The 26,702-nt window shown below is 46.5% G+C and overlaps 1 protein-coding gene across 2 annotated transcripts in view; it reads right to left on the bottom strand.

Annotated features, from left to right (window-relative positions):
* The window catches only part of FBLN2 (fibulin 2), a 62,225-nt gene extending 38,834 nt beyond the window's left edge, over positions 1–23,391 (bottom strand). The window contains exons 1-3 of one of the 2 annotated variants that reach the window (XM_073591535.1): positions 23,152–23,391; positions 16,728–18,048; positions 5,972–6,077 (exon numbers count right to left, since the gene is read on the bottom strand). In XM_073591535.1, coding sequence (XP_073447636.1) covers positions 5,972–6,077; positions 16,728–17,994 — 1,373 coding nt within the window. In that variant the 5' untranslated portion in view covers positions 17,995–18,048; positions 23,152–23,391. The remainder of the gene's footprint in view (positions 1–5,971; positions 6,078–16,727; positions 18,049–23,151) is intronic. The other variant, XM_073591534.1, reaches the window with a different exon arrangement.
* Between the last annotated feature and the right edge of the window lie 3,311 nt (positions 23,392–26,702).

Here is a 26,702-nt window from a genome sequence, read left to right as displayed (position 1 = left end):
TGAGAGGACTGGGGAGACACGACTGAGAGTACTGGGGAGACATGACTGAGAGGACTGGGGAGACATGACTGAGAGGACTGGGGAGACATGACTGAGAGGACTGGGGAGACATGACTGAGAGGACTGGGGAGACATGACTGAGAGGACTGGGGAGCCACGCCTGAGAGATAAAGTGAAAGGAATACTGCGCTGTGAACCTGCAACCTAGCAACCAGCACAGCTTGTAGACAAAAAGCAAAAACTGTGAATAAATAAATAAGTGCAGCACTAAGTCCTGCATGCCTCCCCAGTCTTCTCAGGCGTAAATTTGAATATTCGAAAATTCATAAATTTGTAAACTTGTAAATTCGGAAATTCCAAAATACAAAATCTCGAAAATCTGAAAATTCCAAAATTTTGAAAATTCGGAAATTCGAAAATAAACAAAAATTCAAAAGAATAAAGAAAATCTGAAAATCTGAAATAATAACTAACTAATAATAATAACTAATAAACTATAGGTATTGGAATTTCCTTTCAAATTTGTCTGTTAGTGAATGTAACGAATACCAATTTATCTGAAGTTATGAATTATCCGAAATAACGAATGTCACATCTAAACAAATGGAACGTAACAAATTAATAATAATAAAAGCTTTTTTTAAATTATTCTTATTTATTCATTTGTTCCGTTACATTTGTTTAGATGCGACATTCGTTATTTCGGATAATTCGTAACTTTGGATAAATTTGTATAAATTCCAATACCTATAATTTAATAGTTAGTTATTAGTTAGTTATTGTTTCGAATTTCGGGATTTTCGAATTTACGAATGTTCGAATGATCTGAAAAATGAAAAAAAAACAAACAAATGAAACGAAAATGAAAACAATTTTTTTTCCAGCTGTGCACATGTCTAATGGGGACCCCCAAAAGGTTCTCCGAAATACATATCAGATGTATGTTGGGGGGGAGGGGGGGTTCCATGCCCCCCCCCCCAAAAAAAAAACAAAGCTGGCGGGGAAATGTCATTTACCAGCAATTTAAACAACAACGTCGGTGTAAGTTGTATACATTGTAGAGATGTGCCACTTCACAGGCGGGGGTCAGGGGACCCCCCAATCATGTCATTTAAAGGGATTTTGAATTTATAATGTTTCACTTTAAGTGTTATTAAAATCACTGAGTCCTGATAACCAGAATTTTAAAAAACTGTAATAAAAAGTTTTTAGCTTTGATTCTGGTCTCAATGGCAGTGCCCAGCCTCTCCCCCACCCCCTCCCCAACCCCCCCCCCCCCACATGGCATTTGTTTGACAATCTCTTATTCTAGAAAATTGACAGAACTGTTCCTAAAGTGTCAATAAACCCCCACATAAAAAACAAAAAACAAAAAAAAAAAAACAATGAATAAATGGTGTATTCCATGCGGTTCATACTCACTCATCACTATGAGATTCCTTTTCTGTATTCTGCAAAAATCCTAGTTGATCCTGCTGCTCTCTATCGCCCCCTCCTGTCCATGTCCCCACTATAGTTAGTGATTTTGCAGAGCCAGGTTGGCAGCTCTGCACATGCTCAGTTCTCAGTGAGCATTTCATCCCTGACACATCTGAGCAGCCTCATGTGACTATAGAGTCACACATGTGGGCGTATACATAATGACAGGCCACTCCCTTCCTCCTCCTCCATGCCAACTAACCAGCTAAACACAATGGGGGGATATCACATGTAGATTAATGGAGGCTTCACCTCCCTCTTATTCTTAGACATAGGATAGAGGGGGCGGGACACAGCCTGTGACTGGCAGAAATCCGCCTCACACCACGTTATTTCCAAAAAATAATAAAGATTTCATTTCAAATATATATTTGTATGACAATTCATTGATATTATTTATTTATCTTTACTCTGTATTCCAATTACCGTTTTTTTGTTTTTTTTTAATCTTTTTATGTGACCAGCAGCAGAGGACTAGAAGCTCCTCCTGCTCATGTTTCCCTGCAGACAGGCTGGGAGAGAGCCTGGTCATGTGACAGATGGATATGGAGAGAGCCGGGTCATGTGACAGCTGTATATGGGGGAGATCCGGGTCATGTGACAGCTGTATATGGAGAGAGTCGGGTCATGTGACAGCTGTATATGGGAGAGAGCCGGGTCATGTGACAGCTGTATATGGAGAGAGTCGGGTCATGTGACAGCTGTATATGGAGAGAGTCGGGTCATGTGACAGCTGTATATGGAGAGAGCCGGGTCATGTGACAGCTGTATATGGAGAGAGTCGGGTCATGTGACAGATGTATATGGAGAGAGTCGGGTCATGTGACAGCTGTATATGGAGAGAGCCGGGTCATGTGACAGATGTATATGGAGAGAGTCGGGTCATGTGACAGCTGTATATGGAGAGAGTCGGGTCATGTGACAGCTGTATATGGAGAGAGCCGGGTCATGTGACAGCTGGATATGGGAGAGAGCCGGGTCATGTGACAGCTGGATATGGGAGAGAGCCGGGTCATGTGACAGCTGTATATGGAGAGAGTCGGGTCATGTGACAGCTGGATATGGAGAGAGTCGGGTCATGTGACAGCTGGATATGGAGAGAGCCCGGTCATGTGACAGCTGTATATGGAGAGAGTCGGGTCATGTGACAGCTGTATATGGAGAGAGTCGGGTCATGTGACAGCTGTATATGGAGAGAGCCGGGTCATGTAACAGCTGGATATGGAGAGAGTCGGGTCATGTGACAGCTGTATATGGAGAGAGTCGGGTCATGTGACAGCTGTATATGGAGAGAGCCGGGTCATGTGACAGCTGTATATGGAGAGAGCCGGGTCATGTCACAGCTGTATATGGAGAGAGTCGGGTCATGTGACAGCTGGATATGGAGAGAGCTGGGTCATGTGACAGCTGTATATGGAGAGAGTCGGGTCATGTGACAGCTGTATATGGAGAGAGCCCGGTCATGTGACAGCTGTATATGGAGAGAGCCGGGTCATGTCACAGCTGTATATGGAGAGAGTCGGGTCATGTGACAGCTGGATATGGAGAGAGTCGGGTCATGTGACAGCTGGATTTGGAGAGAGCTGGGTCATGTGACAGCTGTATATGGAGAGAGTCGGGTCATGTGACAGCTGTATATGGAGAGAGCCCGGTCATGTGACAGCTGTATATGGAGAGAGCCGGGTCATGTCACAGCTGTATATGGAGAGAGTCGGGTCATGTGACAGCTGGATATGGAGAGAGTCGGGTCATGTGACAGCTGGATTTGGAGAGAGCTGGGTCATGTGACAGCTGTATATGGAGAGAGTCGGGTCATGTGACAGCTGTATATGGAGAGAGCCGGTCATGTGACAGCTGTATATGGAGAGAGCCGGGTCATGTGACAGCTGGATATGGAGAGAGCCGGGTCATGTGACAGCTGTATATGGAGAGAGTCGGGTCATGTGACAGCTGTATATGGAGAGAGTCGGGTCATGTGACAGCTGTATATGGAGAGAGCCGGGTCATGTGACAGCTGTATATGGAGAGAGCCGGGTCATGTGACAGCTGTATATGGAGAGAGCCGGGTCATGTGACAGCTGTATATGGAGAGAGTCGGGTCATGTGACAGCTGTATATGGAGAGAGCCGGGTCATGTGACAGCTGTATATGGAGAGAGTCGGGTCATGTGACAGCTGTATATGGAGAGAGTCGGGTCATGTGACAGCTGTATATGGAGAGAGCCGGGTCATGTGACAGCTGTATATGGAGAGAGTCGGGTCATGTGACAGCTGTATATGGAGAGAGTCGGGTCATGTGACAGCTGTATATGGAGAGAGTCGGGTCATGTGACAGCTAAATATGGGAGAGAGCCGGGTCATGTGACAGCTGTATATGGAGAGAGTCGGGTCATGTGACAGATGGATATGGATAGAGTCGGGTCATGTGACAGCTGTATATGGAGAGAGCCGGGTCATGTGACAGCTGGATATGGGAGAGAGCCGGGTCATGTGACAGCTGGATATGGGAGAGAGTCGGGTCATGTGACAGCTGGATATGGAGAGAGTCGGGTCATGTGACAGCTGGATATGGAGAGAGTCGGGTCATGTGACAGCTGGATATGGGAGAGAGCCGGGTCATGTGACAGCTGGATATGGAGAGAGTCGGGTCATGTGACAGCTGGATATGGAGAGAGTCGGGTCATGTGACAGCTGGATATGGAGAGAGTCGGGTCATGTGACAGCTGGATATGGAGAGAGTCGGGTCATGTGACAGCTGTATATGGAGAGAGTCGGGTCATGTGACAGCTGTATATGGAGAGAGTCGGGTCATGTGACAGCTGTATATGGAGAGAGCCGGGTCATGTGACAGCTGTATATGGAGAGAGCCGGGTCATGTGACAGCTGTATATGGAGAGAGCCGGGTCATGTGACAGCTGTATATGGAGAGAGTCGGGTCATGTGACAGCTGTATATGGAGAGAGTCGGGTCATGTGACAGCTGTATATGGAGAGAGCCGGGTCATGTGACAGCTGGATATGGAGAGAGTCGGGTCATGTGACAGCTGTATATGGAGAGAGTCGGGTCATGTGACAGCTGGATATGGAGAGAGTCGGGTCATGTGACAGCTGGATATGGAGAGAGTCGGGTCATGTGACAGCTGGATATGGAGAGAGTCGGGTCATGTGACAGCTGGATATGGAGAGAGTCGGGTCATGTGACAGCTGGATATGGAGAGAGTCGGGTCATGTGACAGCTGGATATGGAGAGAGTCGGGTCATGTGACAGCTGGATATGGGAGAGAGCCGGGTCATGTGACAGCTGGATATGGAGAGAGTCGGGTCATGTGACAGCTGGATATGGAGAGAGTCGGGTCATGTGACAGCTGGATATGGAGAGAGTCGGGTCATGTGACAGCTGGATATGGGAGAGAGCCGGGTCATGTGACAGCTGGATATGGAGAGAGCCGGGTCATGTGACAGCTGGATATGGGAGAGAGCCGGGTCATGTGACAGCTGTACATGGAGAGAGTCGGGTCATGTGACAGCTGTATATGGGAGAGAGCCGGGTCATGTGACAGCTGTACATGGAGAGAGTCGGGTCATGTGACAGATGGATATGGATAGAGTCGGGTCATGTGACAGCTGTATATGGAGAGAGCCGGGTCATGTGACAGCTGTATATGGGAGAGCCGGGTCATGTGACAGCTGTATATGGGAGAGCCGGGTCATGTGACAGCTGTATATGGGAGAGTCGGGTCATGTGACAGCTGTATATGGGAGAGCCGGGTCATGTGACAGCTGTATATGGAGAGAGCCGGGTCATGTGACAGCTGTATATGGGAGAGCCGGGTCATGTGACAGCTGTATATGGGAGAGCCGGGTCATGTGACAGCTGTATATGGGAGAGCCGGGTCATGTGACAGCTGTATATGGGAGAGCCGGGTCATGTGACAGCTGTATATGGAGAGAGCCGGGTCATGTGACAGCTGTATATGGGAGAGCCGGGTCATGTGACAGCTGTATATGGGAGAGCCGGGTCATGTGACAGCTGTATATGGAGAGAGTCGGGTCATGTGACAGCTGTATATGGGAGAGTCGGGTCATGTGACAGCTGGAGATCCATTAGGAAAAAAGGGACTTAAATTATTTTTTTAATTAAAATAATTACAGATCCGTCACCCCCATAGCAGGGGCGATGTACAATGTTTAGTATCACTTTATCGTTCGGCTCCCAGTGACATTCGCTCACCCCGTGTCCCCGCCCATCAATGACCCCTAGGGGGGGGGGGAAGGAAACTTTAAGCAATAAAACAGAAAGTTAAACATGAATAATCTCGCGGCCCGCACATGCCGCACGCCGTTACGCTCGGCCTCTTCTGGAATGATCGCTCGCTAATCTTATCTCTATGAAGAATGCGGGTTTTCAGCACAGATTAGGATTTTTTCAGGCTCTGAAAATCAGGAATTTAGTGAATAAGGAGGAAAGATAAGAGGGGAGGGTTTGTTTGTTACCGGCAGTCCTCGGAAGCGTCGAGCGCCATGTTCTCGCATTCTCCGTGGTCGATGGACCATTGCTGACCGGCGGCGCAACACGACTCAACCAGATCCTTAGATGAACCTACAGAGGAGAAAAAAAAATTTGTTTAAGATCAATTCCGGGAACAAAAAACGATACATAATATCATTTAAAGCAGAACTCAAAATGTTTCATTTTTTTTATCTCTAGAAAAAGTAAGAACATGTTAAACTACACTGTATGACCAGAAGTATTGGGACACCTGCCTTTCCATGCACATGAACTTTAATGACATCCCAGTCTTATGCTGGCCATACACTATACGAAAAATCGGCCGAAAAATCGTTCGTATAGACACTTCGTTTGTTTTTCGGCAAGTTAATGGGCACAAATCGATAATCGTTTGTGACGTTTTTGTGGGAAAAAAACGAACGGGATGTTTGGAAAATTTCTGCCAAACGTACGATAAATTGCAAGGTTAATGTGTTTCCTGTCCGAACTGTCTGCATTAGGTATATGTAAAAAAACGAACAAAAAATTATTTATTCATGTCCACTGAACAATTTATCGGTCATTATATGATGGCACGATCGTTTGCGGTCACGGTCGAACGTTCGTTTTTCAAAAATGGGTTCGGCCGATTTTCTGTATAGTGTATGGCCAGCATTAGTCCGTAGGGTTCAATATTGAGTTGGCTCCGCCCTTTACAGCTATAACAGCTTCAACTCTTCTGGGAAGGCCGTCCACAAGGTTTAGGAGGGTGTCTATGGGAATATTTGACCATTCTTCCAGAAGAGCATTTGTGAGGTCAGGCACTGATGTTGGATGAGAAGGCCTGGCTCGCAGTCTCCGCTTTAATTCATCCCAAAGGTGTTCTATGGGGTTGAGGTCAGGACTCTGTGCAGGCCAGTCAAGTTCCTCCACCCCAAACTCACTCATCCATGTCTTTATGGACCTTGTTTTGTGCACTGCTCCAAATCATTTGGTGGAGGGGGGATTATGGTGTGTGTGTGTGGGGGGGGGTTGCAGACAACAATGGTGATTCTTCATGTTCATTCTCTAGGTCAGTGGTCATCAACCCTGTCCTCAGGGCCCACTAACAGGCCAGGTTTTATGTATTACCTTGGGGGGGAGATGAAGACTAGAATACTGCAATCACTGAGCAGCAAGTGATATCACCTGTGATGTATTTCAGTTATCTTGCCAACCTGGCCTGTTGGTGGGTCCTGATGACTGGAGTTGATGACCACTGACTTAGGAGGTGGACAGCCATTGTGGCTCAATCATACTCATCCTCCAGGTAGACAGCCATTGTGGTTCTTTATGTTCAAGGGGTAGATGATGCTGGATGTCCCCCAGCCAGGAAATTGGGCGGGGCTCTGTCTGACTTGCTGCGGCTTCTAATGCATATTGTGAAAAGCTCACAGTGTGCAGTGAAATCAGAGGAAGCCATTTCAGTCCAGAAGAGGAGCCGGTACACCTGTGCAAGACTTAAGGGGAGGCTGGAGGGAGGATTGGAGGCTGGAGGGAGGATTTAATAAGTTTCTTTATTCTGAAATCACATGTTAAAGCTTATATGAGATTCCAGTGATAAGGTTTATGTATATTTGGAGGTGTTGAAGGTCGGCAACATTTGGAGCTAGGTCGTGTGTTCCAACCACCCCGATATAAAGTTCAGGACTGGATCACGTATATAAAGTTCAGGACTGGATCACGTATATAAAGTTCAGGACTGGATCACCTATATAAAGTTCAGGACTGGATCACCTATATAAAGTTCAGGACTGGATCACCTATATAAAGTTCAGGACTGGATCACCTATATAAAGTTCAGGACTGGATCACGTATATAAAGTTCAGGACTGGATCACCTATATAAAGTTCAGGACTGGATCACCTATATAAAGTTCAGGACTGGATCACCTATATAAAGTTCAGGACTGGATCACCTATATAAAGTTCAGGACTGGATCACCTATATAAAGTTCAGGACTGGATCACGTATATAAAGTTCAGGACTGGATCACCTATATAAAGTTCAGGACTGGATCACCTATATAAAGTTCAGGACTGGATCACGTATATAAAGTTCAGGACTGGATCACGTATATAAAGTTCAGGACTGGATCACCTATATAAAGTTCAGGACTGGATCACCTATATAAAGTTCAGGACTGGATCACGTATATAAAGTTCAGGACTGGATCACGTATATAAAGTTCAGGACTGGATCACGTATATAAAGTTCAGGACTGGATCACGTATATAAAGTTCAGGACTGGATCACCTATATAAAGTTCAGGACTGGATCACCTATATAAAGTTCAGGACTGGATCACCTATATAAAGTTCAGGACTGGATCACCTATATAAAGTTCAGGACTGGATCACGTATATAAAGTTCAGGACTATGATCCTTTATATAAGGTTCAGGAGGGTTTTATGAAAGGAATGGGGTTTTCAGAAAGGACTCTGACTTGTTTTTTGAGTGCGCCGGGTCCACGCCGAGCCGTTCGCTTGGAAGCAAAGTGCTGGAGCGCAACCGCCAGGCGTGCCAAGACTGCCACTTCACACGCGGTAATCCGAGCTCCGAGCCGGGAAGAATGACTCAGAAACTGAGACAAGGGAAATAATTCTGCAGCTTCTATTAGAAGGAGTTGGCAGGTCTTCCAGGGGTGATGTTAAAATTTAAGGGGCAGTTATTGGGCAATTTCCGTACTCCGCCCGGCGTCATCGCTCGGTACAAACTCCGTCAGTGGCTCGCACCTTCTTCCAGTACATTTGGTATTGTGATGTTGTCACACCCGAGGAAAACAACGGAAACTTTTGTCAATGTTCAGTGCTGAGGATGTTTGTATGGAGGAGTCACGATGGAAACACTTGGGATCTTTTGTGAAGAATTTTCACAGGTGGGGGACATCTCTCTGCCAGGGAGGGGCAGGTCCGATTACATGCACTGTGCCATCTGAGAAAGCACGGAAAAGCTTATATCTCCCAGCACTAAGCTCCGCCCCTGGCGCTAAACCCTAAACCCATGGTATCATCCAAAACAGTGCAGGTGTATAGAATGTCTGTAAAGTACTTTTTTGTAGGTCTGTGGGCTTGTTTTGGGGGGGGGATGGCATTTATGGCTGTAAAACAGGTGCATTATTGCCTCTCCACCACCTGTAAAATGCCTCTGAAAAGGGATCTGAACATGAGGCGTGGCAATCCTGTTGTACCTCTAAACCTAGTCTAACAGCAAACTCCTAACCGTGAGTGTAGGACCATTCCCACTCATGTAATGTGTGTGTGTGTAGCGCAGAAGCTGCTGGTGATGATGGGTCCTCTGTTCTGTCATGGCTCTTTTAACCAGTTCAGAAGAATCTGGTGTATACCCTGTGCATACAACCCCAATAGCGTGTGGGGCGTACATGTCTTTAGTATGGTGGGTACCCCTAGAGGTGGTGGACAGTACCTTGCGCTCGATAGTTAAAGTTGTCCAGCTCTTGGTGGGGCCCATCTTTAGGTGGTGCACTGTCCCCTTTGAGACCGTGTTTGGATGGTAGGAGATAGATTGCAAAGTAGGAGCAGTCTCTATTTAGACTAACACCATGTGTGGTGGGCATTTAGGATGTGTCGCTTAGCTCACCACTTCCTGGTCCCAATGGATTGGTGATCAGCAGTCCCTAATGATCAGGACCTGGTCCTTCACACAGACCGCGTTCTCTAAAACTTCTTAAAAAAGTGAAAACGGTGGACCATGCCTACACAGTGTATATCCGTGTAGACGCTTGTAGTTACCACCAGAGGGCACATGTGACAAGGTGACAACTCAGGAACACAATTTGGGGACAGGGGCAGAGCGTTGTCACCCTATGGCAGGAAGTGCCTGAACAAGGACCTCCATGGCGGGATCACCAGAGACCATTCTAATAACACCTGCAGATATAAGAAGCTTGAACATAACTCTTGGAATCCCATAAACAAGTTAAAGTTCCCATGAGATTTGTAAGATTGGATTTAGAAGTGGCAGGTCCTGTTATGAGTTGGACTCTGGATCCGACTTGTTCCTGTTATGATCAGAAATCCAATTATTTGTTTTTTTGGCCGCTGTGACTTTGCGAGATGTTTTCCTCAGCGTGCACGCTAGGTTGTGGTGGAACACATGAGAAATGATTTTCGGATGGAAGTGATTATCTCCGTCATTATCCGGAGAATTCTGACAGAGTTTTTGGAAGATTCTTTAAAGATTCCCTGAGCTGTCCAACTATGTGGGGAACATGGAGCGTTCTCGGTGTCAGTAAACAGGAGACACGAATATGAGGAGGAACAGGAGGAGAAGGAGGAGGCCACACCATCATTATTATAGTTATATTATCATTCCATGCTGGGGGAGGAGATGTACGGCAACGGGGGCCAAAACAGACCCCGCATCAAACATCACTACTGTTATAAGGGGAAGTCCCAGCAATAGAAATTGCGCTCTACAACTTGGAGAAACGTCATCGCTGGATTTGTTCTAAACATTTCATTGGTCATCTTTATCTTTAAAGCCCAACTGCAGGAATTGGAAAAAAAAAAATCTACCCTTGCCCTAGAAGTTGGTCTTCCACTTGGCTTTTCGGTGTTTATCACCCCTAGAAGAAAGGGATCACAGGCAGCCTGTCCAGGCTCAGAGATCATTTAAGGAAGAACTCCAGCCACACCTGTTTCTGTCCCATCTGATTCTGTCTCTGGTGCTTGGTGGAAAACTGTGCTACTCTGTTATTTTCTCCCCTCACCCTCACTGTGCGCCTCCAAATGAAGAGCAATGCAGTAGGCACAATGACTGCAGATATCACGTCTTCCAGAAGACCCATTGACTGCTTTAGAATTGCTTCCTGGGCTTCAGGGGGTGTCATTTACAGCTGTTGTGTCCCATGTGGTGCATACAACTTACACAGAGCCTGTTTCATCTCAGCTATTGTGTCCTATGTGATACTTAAACTGGTCATTGATGGACCAAAATTCAGCCGGTTTAGCAAGGACCCGCTGAACTCCAATACATTTATGGGCAGCACAGTGGTGTAGTGGATAGCACCTTTGCCTAGCAGCAAAAAGGCTTGCTGGTTCAAATCCCGACCACGACACCATCTACCTGGAGTTTGCATGTTCTCCCTGTGCCTGCGTGGGTTTCCTCCGGGTACTCCGGTTTCCTCCCACACTCCAAAGACATGCTGGGAGGTTAATTGGATCCTGTCTAAATTGTCCCTAGTATGTATGAATGTGAGTTGGGACCTTAGATTGTAAGCTCCTTGAGGGTAGGGACTGATGTGAATGTACAATGTATATGTAAAGCACTGTGTAAATTGACGGCGCTATATAAGTACCTATATTAATAATAATGGCTGTTCCTGTTCCGAAGGAGTTGCTCTAATCTTCTTGAACAAGACTGTTGGTAATTTTTTTTTCGTTTCGTGTATTCTGACAGCGGAGGAGTTCCCTCTTTCCAATATAATAATGTAATGGGGAGGATTCCTCACTTGTGTGGATGGGGGAATCTGTTTAGTTTTTTTTTTCAATCTCTCCATTGGCTGTTACTATGGCCAGTTCGGCGGGGAGCCGATTTCATCTGCTCTATTGTGTCCTACGTGGTGCAACCAACACACAGAGAGCCAGATTCACCTGGATGAGAAAGAGTTACGGGAGAATGTGGGGGGCGGTCCCAGCTGTGATGTCATCATGTACAATGCAGGACCACCACTCCTTCATTGTAAGGGAGGACACAGAGGGCCTGTCCACAACCCAGAGTGTCGGAGAAAATAGGAGAGTTGGGGGGGGGGGGGGTGTAAAATAAATCTATCTGCATTGTACTGGTACCCTAGACACAAACCGAGCATTTAACCTATGAAGTGCAGAGGGAGCCTCACCACCAGAGAAGTTCTTCCGTATTCCTGGAGTTCAGCTTTCATCGTGACAATTTCATGCTCCCAACTTTGTGGGAACAGTTTGGGGACGGCCCCTTCCTGTACATGACTGCCCACCAGTGCACAAAGCAAGGTCCATAAAGACATGGATGAGCGAGTTTGGGGCGGAGGAACTTGATTGGCCTGCACAGAGTCCTGACCTCAACCCGATAGAACACCTTCGGGATGAATTAGAGTGGAGACTGCGAGCCAGGCCTTCTCGTCCAACATCAGTGCCTGACCTCACAAATGCTCTTCTGGAAGAATGATCAAACATTCCCATAGACACCCTCCTAAACCTTGTGGACGGCCTTCCCAGAAGAGTTGAAGCTGTTATAGCTGCAAAGGGCGGAGCCAACTCAATATTGAACCCTCCGGACTAAGACTGGGATGTCATTAAAGGTCATGTGTGTGTAAAGGCAGGCGTCCCAATACTTTTGGTCATATAGTGTATCTTTCATAACTTCTGTTTTTCTCCCAGAAATAGGAATGGAGTCCGGCAGGAAAAGTATTTTGTGCCAACTGAGGGCCAATTGTGATAATATTTGTCTTATTCCAGATATTTGGGGGACGGGATTTGTGGGCTCACATTTTTGCTTTTTTTTTTTAATTATAAAGAATCTGGAATTGTTTTGCTGTACGGACCCGACGCCTCGGACTGACGGAGAACATATGAGACATTGTATCCAAGGACAGACATGTAACGTGTTCAGACATTGTGAGAACATATGAGACATTGTATCCAAGGACAGACATGTAACGTGTTCAGACATTGTGAGAACATATGATACATTGTATCCAAGGACAGACATGTAACGTGTTCAGACACTGTGAGAACATATGAGACATTGTATCCAAGGACAGACATGTAACGTGTTCAGACACTGTGAGAACATATGAGACATTGTATCCAAGGACAGACATGTAACGTGTTCAGACATCGTGAGAACATATGAGACATTGTATCCAAGGACAGACATGTAACGTGTTCAGACATCGTGAGAACATATGATACATTGTATCCAAGGACAGACATGTAACGTGTTCAGACATTGTGAGAACATATGAGACATTGTATCCAAGGACAGACATGTAACGTGTTCAGACATTGTGAGAACATATGATACATTGTATCCAAGGACAGACATGTAACGTGTTCAGACACTGTGAGAACATATGATACATTGTATCCAAGGACAGACATGTAACGTGTTCAGACATTGTGAGAACATATGATACATTGTATCCAAGGACAGACATGTAACGTGTTCAGACATTGTGAGAACATATGATACATTGTATCCAAGGACAGACATGTAACGTGTTCAGACATTGTGAGAACATATGATACATTGTATCCAAGGACAGACATGTAACGTGTTCAGACACTGTGAGAACATATGATACATTGTATCCAAGGACAGACATGTAACGTGTTCAGACATTGTGAGAACATATGAGACATTGTATCCAAGGACAGACATGTAACGTGTTCAGACATTGTGAGAACATATGATACATTGTATCCAAGGACAGACATGTAACGTGTTCAGACATTGTGAGAACATATGATACATTGTATCCAAGGACAGACATGTAACGTGTTCAGACATTGTGAGAACATATGATACATTGTATCCAAGGACAGACATGTAACGTGTTCAGACATCGTGAGAACATATGATACGTTGTATCCAAGGACAGACATGTAACGTGTTGAGACATCGTGAGAACATATGATACATTGTATCCAAGGACAGACATGTAACGTGTTCAGACATTGTGAGACATTCCAGGGACGAGGCTCCCTTCCTGTGATAAGGGAAGGAGTACAAAGCATGGGGGGTGGGGGTGCCTACAGGGGGGTCATTATCTACTGGAGATAAGGGGTTCTTATCTGTCACATAGGAAAGAAATTCACAACACAAATTCCAGAAAGAAGAAAATAAAACAAAATCTACATTTCTTTCCAGAGTAAAACGCGTCGCCCGATGCGATTAAGGGAAAGTTTAACGTGTTCTCACCGAGCCCCCCACCGGGATCTTTATTACAGAGATTACTTTAAAGACATTTCTATATGAATTATGATGGACGCCTGCCTTTACACACACATGAACTTTAATGACATCCCAGTCTTAGTCCGTAGTCTCCACTCTAATTCATCCCAAAGGTGTTCTATGGGGTTGAGGTCAGGATTCTGTGCAGGACAGTCAAGTTCCTCCACCCCAAACTCGCTCATCCATGTCTTTATGGACCTTGCTTTGTGCACTGGTGGGCAGTCATGTTGGAACAGGAAGGGGCCGGCCCCAAACTCCTCCCACAAAGTTGGGAGCATGAAATTGTCCAAAATGTCTTGGTATGCCGACTACTTAAGAATTCCCTTAACTGGAACTAAGGGGCCAAGCCCAACTCCTGAAAAACACCCCCCACACCATAATCCCCCCTCCACCAAATGATTTGGACCAGTGCACAAAGCAAGTTCTATAAAGACATGGAGTTTGGGGTGGAGGAATTTGACTGGCCTGCACAGAGTCCTGACCTCAACCCCATAGAACACCTTTGGGATGAATTAGTGTGGAGACTATGAGCCAGGCCTTCTCATCCAACATCAGTGCCTGACCTCACAAATGCTCTTCTGGAAGAATGGTCAAACATTCCCATAGACACCCTCCTAAACCTTGTGGACGGCCTTCCCAGAAGAGTTGAAGCTGTTATAGCTGCAAAGGGCGGAGCCAACCCAATATTGAACCCTCCGGACTAAGACTGGGATGTCATTAAAGGTCATGTGTGTGTAAAGGCAGGCGTCCCAATACTTTTGGTAATATAGTGTTTATCTCTACCCTAAAGGAGCTTACAATCTAAGTGTCCCTGACTCACATTTACATACATAGGGCCAATTTTGACAGGAGCCAATTCACCGAACATCATGCCTTTGGTGTGTGGGAGGAAACCGGAGTAAACCCGCACAGGGAGAACTTGCAAACACCATGCAGGGAGTGCCATGAATGGGAGTTGAACCAATGACCTTAGTACTGCCGGGTGGAATTACTAACCACTTAGCCACAACGCTGCCCAATTCATAGGATCCCTTGAGGCTTCCTCAATGAATGAAAAGCATTCTCTGATTTGACAAGCCGGAGGGGTGGGGGGCGGTAAAGTCACAAACTCCACCTCATCCAATCAGAGAATGCTTTGCACTCATTGAAAAAAATGCTGCGGGAGGTTGGCAACCCTGGTGACCTCCGGTGGTTACTCTGCGGCAGGGCAGCCACTTGGCACAGGACTCGGGGGGACCCCACCAATCACTGTATTAGGGGCAACTAATACAATGATTCTTCTCCTTCACAGCGACTCCATAGACATAGAATATGCATGTTTACCTGTACATTGGCCCAGGTCCGACGGATGGAAACATGAAATACAATACCTGGAGTTCAAACTTTAAGCGGTACATCGAAAAATTTACCTTTGTTTAACTCCTCCTGATCAATAGTAGGGCACGCTCTGTGCCTAGGCACTCCTATTCTGTATCCTGATAGCTGGATATCTGCAGCATAAGATCACCTGCTTCCTCTAAATTCTAGTCTCAGGAGATTTGGTGAGATCACTGCTGTGCTGCTCACTGTTCTCCTGGCTGGAGGGGAAGCTGTACCTGAGGAGCCGCAGTGCAAGGATCTCCCTGCTGCTGCTTCATCCATTCTGTGGATCTGTGCTTCCTCCATCTCTATCATAACCCCACCGTTCATAAGATTACCAGCCATGGGGGGGGGGGGGGGTCGCAACTCTGGCTTAAGGAAGAAAAGCCCTGCTCCCCTACCAAGATGGCTGCCTCTACACAGAGACACAGTGCAGAATGAGGTATGGTAAGTCAGTCATGGGGAAAAGATTAGCTGCAGGGAGACTATAGGCAAAAATATTGCTAGTCCTTTCCCCCCCTACTCATGTTACATAGTTAGGTTGAAAAGACACAAGTCCATCTAGTTCAACCATATAAATAAATAAATAAATAAATGTTTTTGGACATAAATAAATAAATAAATGTTTTTGGACATAAATAAATAAATAAATAAATGTTTTTGGACATAAATAAATAAATAAATAAATAAATAAATAAATAAATAAATAAATGTTTTTGAACGTAAATAAATAAATAAATAAATAAATAAATGATTTTGGACATAAATAAATAAATAAATGTTTTTGGACATAAATAAATAAATAAATAAAAGATTTTGGACACAGTCTCCACAGTAGAGGTCCTCTTTTAATATAATGTTTTGTAGACCAACCACTAGTCACTCTTCATAAAAGAAAGTCATTTTTAATTAATATATATTTTATATTATATTATTATTATTTTTTACTTTATATATATATTTTTTATATTATATATATATATATATATATATATATATATATATATATATATATATATATATATATATATATATATATATATATAATATATGGTATATATTTATTTTACATTATTTCTGTATAGAGGGGTCACCTTATATCAGAGTGCCCAGGGCCATTTTGCCCCCTTATAAATCCAGAACTGCTTGTGGGGTCTATTAGTGCCTCTCGGAGAGTATTTGATGTGCAGTACCAGGTTTTACCTGTACAGGTGCTGTAGGCAAAAAATCTATATGCATGGGGTGCTGTCCTGGTAGGACAGGAGAGGTGTGATAGAGAAGCACCCCATGGTGTTGCTACACGAAGGGCTGTCATGCATGGGTTCACATTTAAATTTCTTGTTTAAATTCTGTTTAAAAAAAAAAAAAAAAATCTGTTTAAAAAAACAAAATAAATCAAAGCATCTTACCGTCGTATGATCTTGAATGATTTAAAACGTCCTTTGGAGCCCCGCCTTCGCTCAGCAATTTCGGAAGCAGAACTTGTGGCCCCATGGAGGGACTCGGGCTAAGAGGGACAGACGCTGTTGTTGGTTTCTCGGTTTCTGGGAGCACGGTTCCTTCGTTCTCCATTTTGGGGGAATTGGTTTTATTTTCCGATGGACTCGGGTCCTCTGTGCTGTTTATTTGTGGCGCTGATTTCGGAGTCTCTCCTTTTGCAGTAGTCTTTACCATAGTCGGGGCCGTGCTTGGCTTTGTTGGATGTTCTACGGTTGTCAGAGTTGGACTTGTTGGCTTTTGAAGCTCCTTCTTGGTTGGCTGAGCTGTGGTCTCGGGTAAGACTTTAGCAGTGGTGGCCTTGGGTGTGCTTGGTGTCAGAGTGCTGGCTATCTGGGTAGTCTGGACGTTGAGGGTGGTTCTTTCAGGTTGGGTGGAGAGATGCATCTCATTCACCGTTGTCAGCTCCACCAACAGTGGTGGTAAAGTGGGTGTAGGTGGAGGTTCAACATCAATGAGTTCGTCAATATCTTCCCCATAATCTGCCATGGAGCGAACCTGCAGGGCGTTCCTTTTGTAGTTGTTGTTCCTTTCCATGATCTCACTGTTGATGGGCTCCTCTTGTTCATGACTGTAGGGGTAGTCATATTGTCTCTCTGGGTCACTTTCCGTCATGTCCATGGGTTGGGTGCTGTTGTCACCATCTGAGATGCAGTGGGGAAGAGTGTAGCACATCAGTTCTCCTCCGGTATTGGGACAGTGGCAAACCTTGCACTCTGATATGTGAAAGGTGTGCCCGGCCTCGTACTTTTCTCCTCCATGAATGCACCCAATTCGTCCACACTGAATACAACTATCTGCTGGCTGAATTATGTCAATGCAATTTGGGGGCAGCTCGGGGCAAGGGATAAAGTCGCAGCTAATCCTACCACCGCCAGGTGGGCAGGAACACTCTGTGCTTCCAAAATCGACAAAGTAGGACTCTCCTTCGGGCACTTTGCCGTCTTTGAAGCCAACACTCACACAGTCGTAAAACTGGTAGCCCTCGCAGGTGCATCCAAACTGCACGCATTTCGGGCAACAAGAACCCTCCTCGAGCACTTTTTCATTGCAGTTCACCAGAGGCTCACACACAACGCCTTTGCAGTCTTGTTGAGCCAGGGATAAGCCCACATACAAGAGAAGGACAGCGGTGGTCAGATGTTCCAGTTGGACGATTCTAGATATCTTGGAAGCCATGCTGAACTGGTATGACCATCAGCACAATGGTGACTGGCTGGAAGCAGAAAATGCCTATGGAGAATAAAAAAAGGCACCAAGTTGAAGCAGCTTTTAAATATTTGAAATAAAAGAACAAATTACTCCTCCACATACAAAGTTTTAGTTCACCCAAAAATTCTATGTTAGTGTTTGATACTGTAGATAGATACCGGAGAGCTGAACCATCTGATAGTGTCCTACTTCTCTCTAACTGAGGTGTATGTGTGCCATCGCCAGACTGGTAGAAGCAAAGAATTAGTACCGTTGGATGTAAATTCGAGCCCTCCCTTAAAGGGGCTGACAAGGAATGAACATGTAATATAATTGGACCTTCTTCTGGTCCCGGGCTGCTGCCTCTCTGATAGCCTCAAAGAGAAAACTCACTCGGTAACAAAGTCTTTACGACAGCACCAGGGATATACAGTATAAAGGGCCACAAAGGTTGAGGGGTAGAGCCAGCCCTCCTGTATGTCCCCGGGGCAGAGAGTGGAATCTTTAAATACCTTTGGGCTCATATGCAGTATCCCCATGGACCATGACGCCCAGCAATTCAATGGAAGTTCCCTGAGCCCCATCAGTTCTGCAGCAGGAGCTTGGGATAAATAGGGGACTATTTACTCCTTTTTTACAGTGCAGGTGGAGTAATCCTGTTTCCTGACAATTACATTTAAGTTCTGCCTACTGGATACCAGGATTGTGGACCTCAATCCAGAACCTACCCCCCCACCCAAAAGCAACAGGTCAAGCCTGAAGAAGTGGAGGTACATTCCCTTGAAACGCGTTGGTTTGCTGTACATGTTTTACCTTTTCAATAAACGTTTTGTGAACCCAACACCAAGAATTGCATGTTTCTGGACATAGGGCGCCCCTTCCCTCTCACCTAAGTCTTCTCACTGACAGCTCACGGTTAACTACTGATGATCAGCAGCCGTCAGGATGGGCTCCTGTTGACATCTTTGGGCAGTCCAGGAAAGGGGTGGGGAACGAGTGAGCAGCCCTCCCTCTTGGCCAAATGCCTTCAACATAAGGGGGCACTATGTCGATCACCACGCCAAACCCCCCCCCCAGCAAAGCACCTTGTCCCTATGTTGATGAGGACAAGGGCATCTTCCCCAGAACTCTGGCCTGGTGGTAGTTGGGGTGCGGTGGGTTGCTTATCAGAATCTGGAAGCCCCTTTACGAAGGGGACCTGGTATAGATTCGGGGGGTGCCCCCATACTATTTTTTTTCCATGCCAGCTCTTTTGTTTACATTCTGCTGACAGCGGGGAATACTCTTTGTTGTTAGGACAACTTGCAGGTGTCGGCTCCTTAACAACCGATAACTCATCCCTGCTGCTGATAGCAGGGATAAGTCACTGGTTGGATGCTGGTGGGCAGGACCAGACTGGCCATAAGGCACACTGGGCACTTAGGTACCGGGCCGCATGTCCTTGTGGGTCCCAAGGAAGCTGGGCTGCTCCGTTTACCCGGCCTCTTCATGGCCAGCCAGCTGGCCACCAGTTCAGTTCAGCTGGGAAGCGGAAACTTCATTTGACAATGAAGGGGGAGGAGTTGGAGGAGATGCCAGTCCAGAGAGGAAGTGAGTGCTGGTCCTGGTGCACCTGGATAAGAGGAACCGCGGGGCAACTGCATATAGAAGAATCAATCTCTCTATTTTTCTCCTGCAGCCTCCTAAAGCCAGATTTTCCTCATCTTCTTATTAAGAAGCTGCAGGAGGAAAATGGAGAGATTGATTCTTCTATATGCAGCCGCTCCTTCTATCCAGCTTCTTTCTGCTGCCCCCCTGTGCTCTCTAGCCCCCCAATGCTCTATGGCCGCCCTGTACTCCTACCTCTGTGCTCTCCAGCCCCCCCCCCAGTGCTTTCCAGCCTCCATGCTCTCAGGCTCCCCCCAGTGCTCTCTGCCCCCCCTGTGATCTCTACCCCCCCTGCTCTCCACCCTTCTAGTGCTCTCAGTGCCCCCCCTTGTGCTCTCCAACCCCCTAAGTGTTCTCCAAACCCCCCTGTGCTCTCCATCCACTCAATGCCCTATTGCCACTCTGTACTCCTATCTCTGTGCTCTCCAACCCCCCCCCCAGTGCTCTCCAAGCCAGCCTCCAAGATCTCAGGTTCCTCCCTGTGCTCTCCACCCCCTGCTCTCCACCCTTCTAGTGCTCTCAGTGCCCCCCTTGTGCTCTCTGGACCCCCTGTGCTCTCCAGCCCCCCCAGTGTTCTTCAAACCCCCCTGTGCTCTCCATCCCCCAATGCCCTATGGCCGCCCTGTTCTCCTACCTCTGTGCTCTCCAGCCCCCCCTAGTGCTCTCTAGCCTCCGTGCTCTCAGGCTCCCCCCTTGTGCTCTCTGGACCCCCTGTGCTCTCCAACCCCCCCCCAGTGTTCTTCAAACCCCCCTGTGCTCTCCATCCCCCAATGCCCTATGGCCGCCCAGTACTCCTACATCTGTGCTCTCCAGCCCCCCCTAGTGCTCTCCAGCCTCCGTGCTCTCAGGCTCCCCCCTGTGCTCTCTGCCCCCCCCTGTGCTCTCCACCCCCCTGCTCTCCACCCTACTAGTGCTCTCAGTGCCCCCCCTTGTGCTCTCCAACCTCCTAAGTGTTCTCCAAACCCCCCTGTGCTCTCCATCCACCCAATGTCCTATTGCCACCCTGTACTCCTATCTCTGTGCTCTCCACCCCCCCCCCCAGTGCTCTCAGGCTCCCCCCAGTGCTCTCCAGCCTCCGTGCTCTCAGGCTCCCCCCTGTGCTTTCCACCCCCCCGCTCTCCACCCTTCTAGTGCTCTCAGCGCCCCCCCCTTGTGCTCTCTGGACCCCCTGTGCTCTCCAACCCCCCCAGTGTTCTCCAAAACCCCCCTGTGCTCTTCATCCCCCAAAGCCCTATGGCCGCCCTGTACCTCTGTGCTCTCCACCTCCCCATGCTCTCCACTTTATTGATCGACTTGAGTACAACCGGCTTCTCTGATTTTTTACATATGATTATTGCCAGCAGCTATAGCCCCAGCAGTAATCATTGTGTTCTGCCAGCTGAGAAGACTCCCTGTGTCCCTCCCCCCAACCAGCAGGATACAATAGTTCTGTCGGAGGGATTCCCCCATCAACCCAATTAGTTCTTCCCCTGGTGGAAGGAAAGAAAATCAAATCTTCTATGGCTTGTCTTACCAAACACCAACTGTTCTGGAGGAATGAATGATGTGCATGAGGGTTTCTAGGAACTGAAGTCAGATGTGGCCAGGCAACCAGCATGTGTCCATGTATCATTATATCATTATATCAATGTATCAATGTATCCATGTATCATTGTATCCATGTATCATTATATCGATGTATCATTGTATCAATGTATCCATGTGTCATTATATCGATGTATCATTGTATCAATGTATCCATGTATCATTATATCGATGTATCATTGTATCAATGTATCCATGTATCATTATATCGATTTATCATTGTATCAATGTATCATTATATCATTATATCAATGTATCATTATGTCAACGTATCCATGTATCATTATATCAATGTACCCATGTATCAGTGTGTTAATAGATCAATGTACGAATCTATTCATGTATCCGTGTATCAAAGTATTATTTCATCCATGTATCAGTGTTTTAATAGATCAATGTACGAATCTATTCATGTATCCGTGTATCAAAGTATTATTTCATCCATGTATCAATCTATTCATGTATCAATGTAGAACACTTTAAACTCCCAACACAAATCTAAATGCCGGTTCACTGGAGAAATCGCACAGAAATGCGCTGGCGTTCCGGTGCGATTCACATGCAGTTCATTTTGAATGGGCTCAGATTGCAATAGTAATCCATGAACCACTTATGGAAAGTCACTGCAATTGGACGCAAGCCGATGCCGGAAAGTGCACGGCGTTTGTGACCCACATTTGGGGTGTTGTTAAGTTATGACAGACACCAACTGCAGTGTGTTTTGAACGCGGTGCGGGAAATGTGCGATCTGATGTGAACGGGTCTAATTCCTATTTTTGAAAAATGATATGAAAAGGAAATCTTTAACATTCTGGTGTCACCCCATGATAATAAAAATAACATTAAATAACATTTCGCTCCTTTTTTCCTATTTAGAAAACATATATGTAAAAGCAACAATGTAAACCTAAACAAAAAACTCTTCAAAACAATTAAAAAATGTAATCATCATCATCATCCTCATCCTCCTCCTCATCATCCTCCTCCTCATCATCCTCATCATCCTCATCCTCCTCCTCCTCATCATCATCATCATCCTCATCCTCCTCCTCATCATCCTCATCATCATCATCCTCATCATCATCATCCTCATCATCATCATCATCCTCATCATCCTCATCCTCCTCCTCATCATCCTCCTCCTCATCATCCTCATCATCATCATCATCCTCATCATCCTCCTCCTCCTCCTCATCATCATCATCATCATCCTCATCCTCCTCATCATCATCCTCATCATCATCATCCTCATCATCCTCCTCATCATCCTCATCATCATCATCCTCCTCCTCCTCCTCATCATCATTCTCATCATCCTCATCATCCTCATCCTCCTCCTCATCATCATCATTTTCATCATCATCCTCATCCTCCTCATCATCCTCCTCCTCATCATCATCATCCTCATCCTCCTCCTCATCCTCCTCATCATCCTCATCCTCCTCCTCCTCCTCATCATCATCCTCATCCTCTTCCTCATCATCCTCATAATCCTCATCCTCCTCATCATACTCATCATCTTCATCATCCTCCTCCTCCTCATCATCATCCTCATCCCCCTCATCATTATCATCATCCTCATCAACATCATTCTCATCCTTATCCTCCTCATCATCCTCATCATCATCATCCTCATCCTCCTCCTCATCATCCTCATCCTCCTCCTCATCATCCTCATCATCAACCTCATCCTCATCATCCTCATCACCATCCTCATCACCATCATCATTATCCTCCTCCTCCTCCTCCTCATCATCACCATCCTCTTCCTCCTCCTCATCATCCTCCTCATCCTCCTCCTCATCATCATCATCATCATCATCCTCATTATCCTCCTCCTCCTCATCATCCTCATCCTGGTAGGATCCAGAAATCTTCTCCTCACAATATAATAAAATGATGATAAGAAGTCACCTCGCCGTGTTTTCCCATCAGATGTGAAGAGGAGAATCTTCAGTCATTTCTTCCTATTTACTAACCTGAGAATTGCTGGGACTGGTTCCTCCTGGAAGGCGATTCCTGTGGCCGTCTCTCCTCTGTCTGCAGACACAGCATCAGCTCCACTGCTTTAAAAAAAAGGAAGCAGCAGGGACTGTGTTGTAACTTGAGAAGCACAGGACCATATGTGTGTGATAAAGTCAGTTTATGTTTGCCCCCCCCCCCCTCACCCCCCCCCAGGATCCTAAAGAAAATAAGTCACATCTGCAGACATTCGCCATCCCACAGACTCATTTTCTGCAATTACAAAAGATTTTGGAAAGGAAGGCGATGGGAAAAAAGACTTTCTTCTTCTTCTTCTTCTGCTATTTTTTTTTTTTTTTTAATTTTCTCATTTTTTTTCTTTTTTTCCCCCTTTTTTTTTTTTTTACAGCTGCAGAAAATCGCACGTGTTGGAGAAAAATGCAATTCCTTCTGTGCCGCGCTTGGCGTAGAGCGACTCTCTGGGGCTCCAAAGAAAATATTGGAAGTGCTGAGCAACAGAAAGAACAATTTGTCTGAGTGTCATGTGACTCCATCGCAATACAGAGAACCCGACTATTGTGCGACCGCCAGAGCGTGCCGGGACCGCCCGCCCACCAAGGGGGGCAACCTGGTTCTTCTATATAGAGGTGATACTGGAACAACGTGTATTGATGGTTAACCCCTTCAATACCGGCCACCTTCCTACCCAGGACAATGGTCAGCTTTCAGCGCTCTCACACTTTGAATGACAACTACTCAGTCATGTGACACTGCACACATAGGACATTTCTATCATTTTTGGAGACATAGAGATTTCTTTTTTTTTTTTTTTTGCTAAACACATGAAAAAAGACCAAACATGGCAGAATTGTTTTTATTTTCTTAGCTTCTGTTATAAAACTTTGCAAATAAGTCATTTTTCTTCACTGATGTGTACTGATGAGGCGGCACTGATGGGCACTGATGAGGCTGCACTGATGGGCACTGATGAGGCTGCACTGATGGGCACTGATGAGGCTGCACTTATGGGTACTGGTGAGACTGCACTGATGGGCACTGATGAGGCTGCACTGATGGGCACTGATGAGGCTGCACTGATGGGCACTGATGAGGCTGCACTGATTGGTACTGGTGAGACTACACTGATGGGCACTGATGAGGCTGCACTGATGGGCACTGATGAGGCTGCACTGATGGGTACTGGTGAGACTGCACTGATGGGCACTGATGAGGCTGCACTGATGGGCACTGATGAGGCTGCACTGATTGGTACTGGTGAGACTGCACTGATGGGCACTGATGAGGCTGCACTGATGGGTACTGATGAGGCTGCACTGATGGGCACTGATGAGGCTGCACTGATGGGCACTGATGAGGCTGCACCAGGGGCGGACTGACCATTGAGCCACTCGGGCACTGCCCGAGGGCCCTGGGCCACTAGGGGGCCCCATCAGGGTTGCCAGCCTCAGTAAAACCAGGGACAGTATGTATAAATCTGTGTTTTTTTTACATCTGTCTGTGTATACTGTGTGATTGCATACTGTGTGTGTGTATACTGTGTGGCCCCATAATATCCTATTGCCCAGGGGCCCCATGAGTTATCAGTCCGCCCCTGGGCTGCACTGATGGGTACTGGTGAGGCTGCACTGATGGACACTGATGAGGATGCACTGATGGATACTGGTGAGGCTGCACTGATGGGTACTGGTGAGGCTGCACTGATGGACACTGATGAGGCTGCACTGATGGACACTGATGAGGCTGCGCTAATGGGTACTGGTGAGGCTGCACTGATGGGTACTGATGAGGCTGCACTGATGGGTACTGGTGAGGCTGCACTGATGTGTATTGATGAGGCTGCACTGATCGGATTTATAAATGATGGGCAGGACTGCAAAACAAAACTTTTTATGCTATTCTTTCTGGATGCTTACAGGGCGTATTTAGCATAAAGACTTTAGTTTTTGGCCATCTTTAAAAAATGCCGCCCTCAACTGCCCATCATTTATAAATCCGCCCACAACATGTAGAAATCCGCCCCTCACCGACATGAACTCGCCACGGGAGCGCGGGGCACAATCTGACAGAAAAAATTATTCTGTTGGCTACTGTGCGCAGACGCCGTCCCGCCGCTCACAACAGCTGATTGTAAAATCAGCTGTTGTGCTGTTTCGTACGGCGCATGTGTTGCGCATGTGTTGCGCATGCGCCATTTGTCCCGGGCACTTCTCGACAGAATAGCGGCACTCATGGGCACTGATGAGGCTGCAATGATGGGCACTGTTGAGGCTGCACTGATATAGCCTCATCAGTGCAACCTCACCAGTGCCCATCAGAGTGCCTCACCAGTACCCATCAGTGCAGCCTCATCAATGCACCATAGCTCCCAACTGTCCCTAATTTCGAGGGGCTGTCCCTGATTTGGAACAATGTCCCTCTGTCCCTCATTCCTCCTCATTTGTCCCTCATTTTGGTCTGATCTCTACGGTTGTAAATAAAATGCACCTTTTAACTTTCAAAAAGTGTTCCCCAGAGCTAAACCTTCCATCTAATTTCTAAATTTCTGCATTTGTAAATACTAAAAGCCAATATAAAGGAATAGTCGTGGTAAAAAGCACTTGTGGGTTTAACCATCAATTCTTTTTTAAGGGGGGGTGTGGCAGGGGGTGTGTCCTATGCCTACATACTTTTACTAATAGGTGTCCCTCGTTCCCATTACAGAATATTGAGAGGTATGAATGCACATCAGTGCAGCCTCATCAATGCACATCAGTGCAGCCTCATCAATGCACATCAGTGCAGCCTCATCAATGCACATCAGTGAAAAGCATATCCCTCTATAGTGTGTACTTGTCTCGGTCCAGAGCACTAAGTGTCATTTCTGTCTGCAGCCTCCTTCTTCTGCTGTCACCATGAGTCACTTCTGACAAGTTTTCCTGACACCAAGAGATAAATGGTGACAGGGGAGGGACCTCAAGCACACAGCCTGTGATTAACAGCCTCAGCTCTGTTCCTGTGTGCTGTGTGCTGTGTGGTGGGGGGGGTGGGGTGTCCCTTCCCTCCACTAATCTCCCACTGAGCTCTGCAGTGTGTAACTTCAGCTCCTCGCCACCCTTTTTTCTGGAATCTCAGACAAGCTTTATAAATTCTGGCCTTTTGAACAGATGTAGAGAAGGGCGGGCTGCAAATAAACAGGTACAACTTGTGCAGGAGGATGTTTTTAATCTCCGTGTATCCCCTGAGGCCAGTCACTTATGTGATGTGGGGTATCTATGTGAGGGTTTACAATCTGACCCTTGGCCTCCCCCTCAGTCTTGCACAGGTGTACCGGCTCCTCCCCTCAGTCTTGCACAGGTGTACCGGCTCCTCCCCTTCAGTCTTGCACAGATGTACCGGCTCCTCCCCTTCAGTCTTGCACAGGTGTACCGGCTCCTCCCCTTCAGTCTTGCACAGGTGTACCGGCTCCTCCCCTTCAGTCTTGCACAGGTGTACCGGCTCCTCCC

The sequence above is a fragment of the Aquarana catesbeiana genome, linkage group LG07 (genome assembly GCF_042186555.1).
Source record: "Aquarana catesbeiana isolate 2022-GZ linkage group LG07, ASM4218655v1, whole genome shotgun sequence".
NCBI lineage: Eukaryota > Metazoa > Chordata > Amphibia > Anura > Ranidae > Aquarana > Aquarana catesbeiana.
This window is presented reverse-complemented; position numbering and strand designations above follow the sequence as displayed.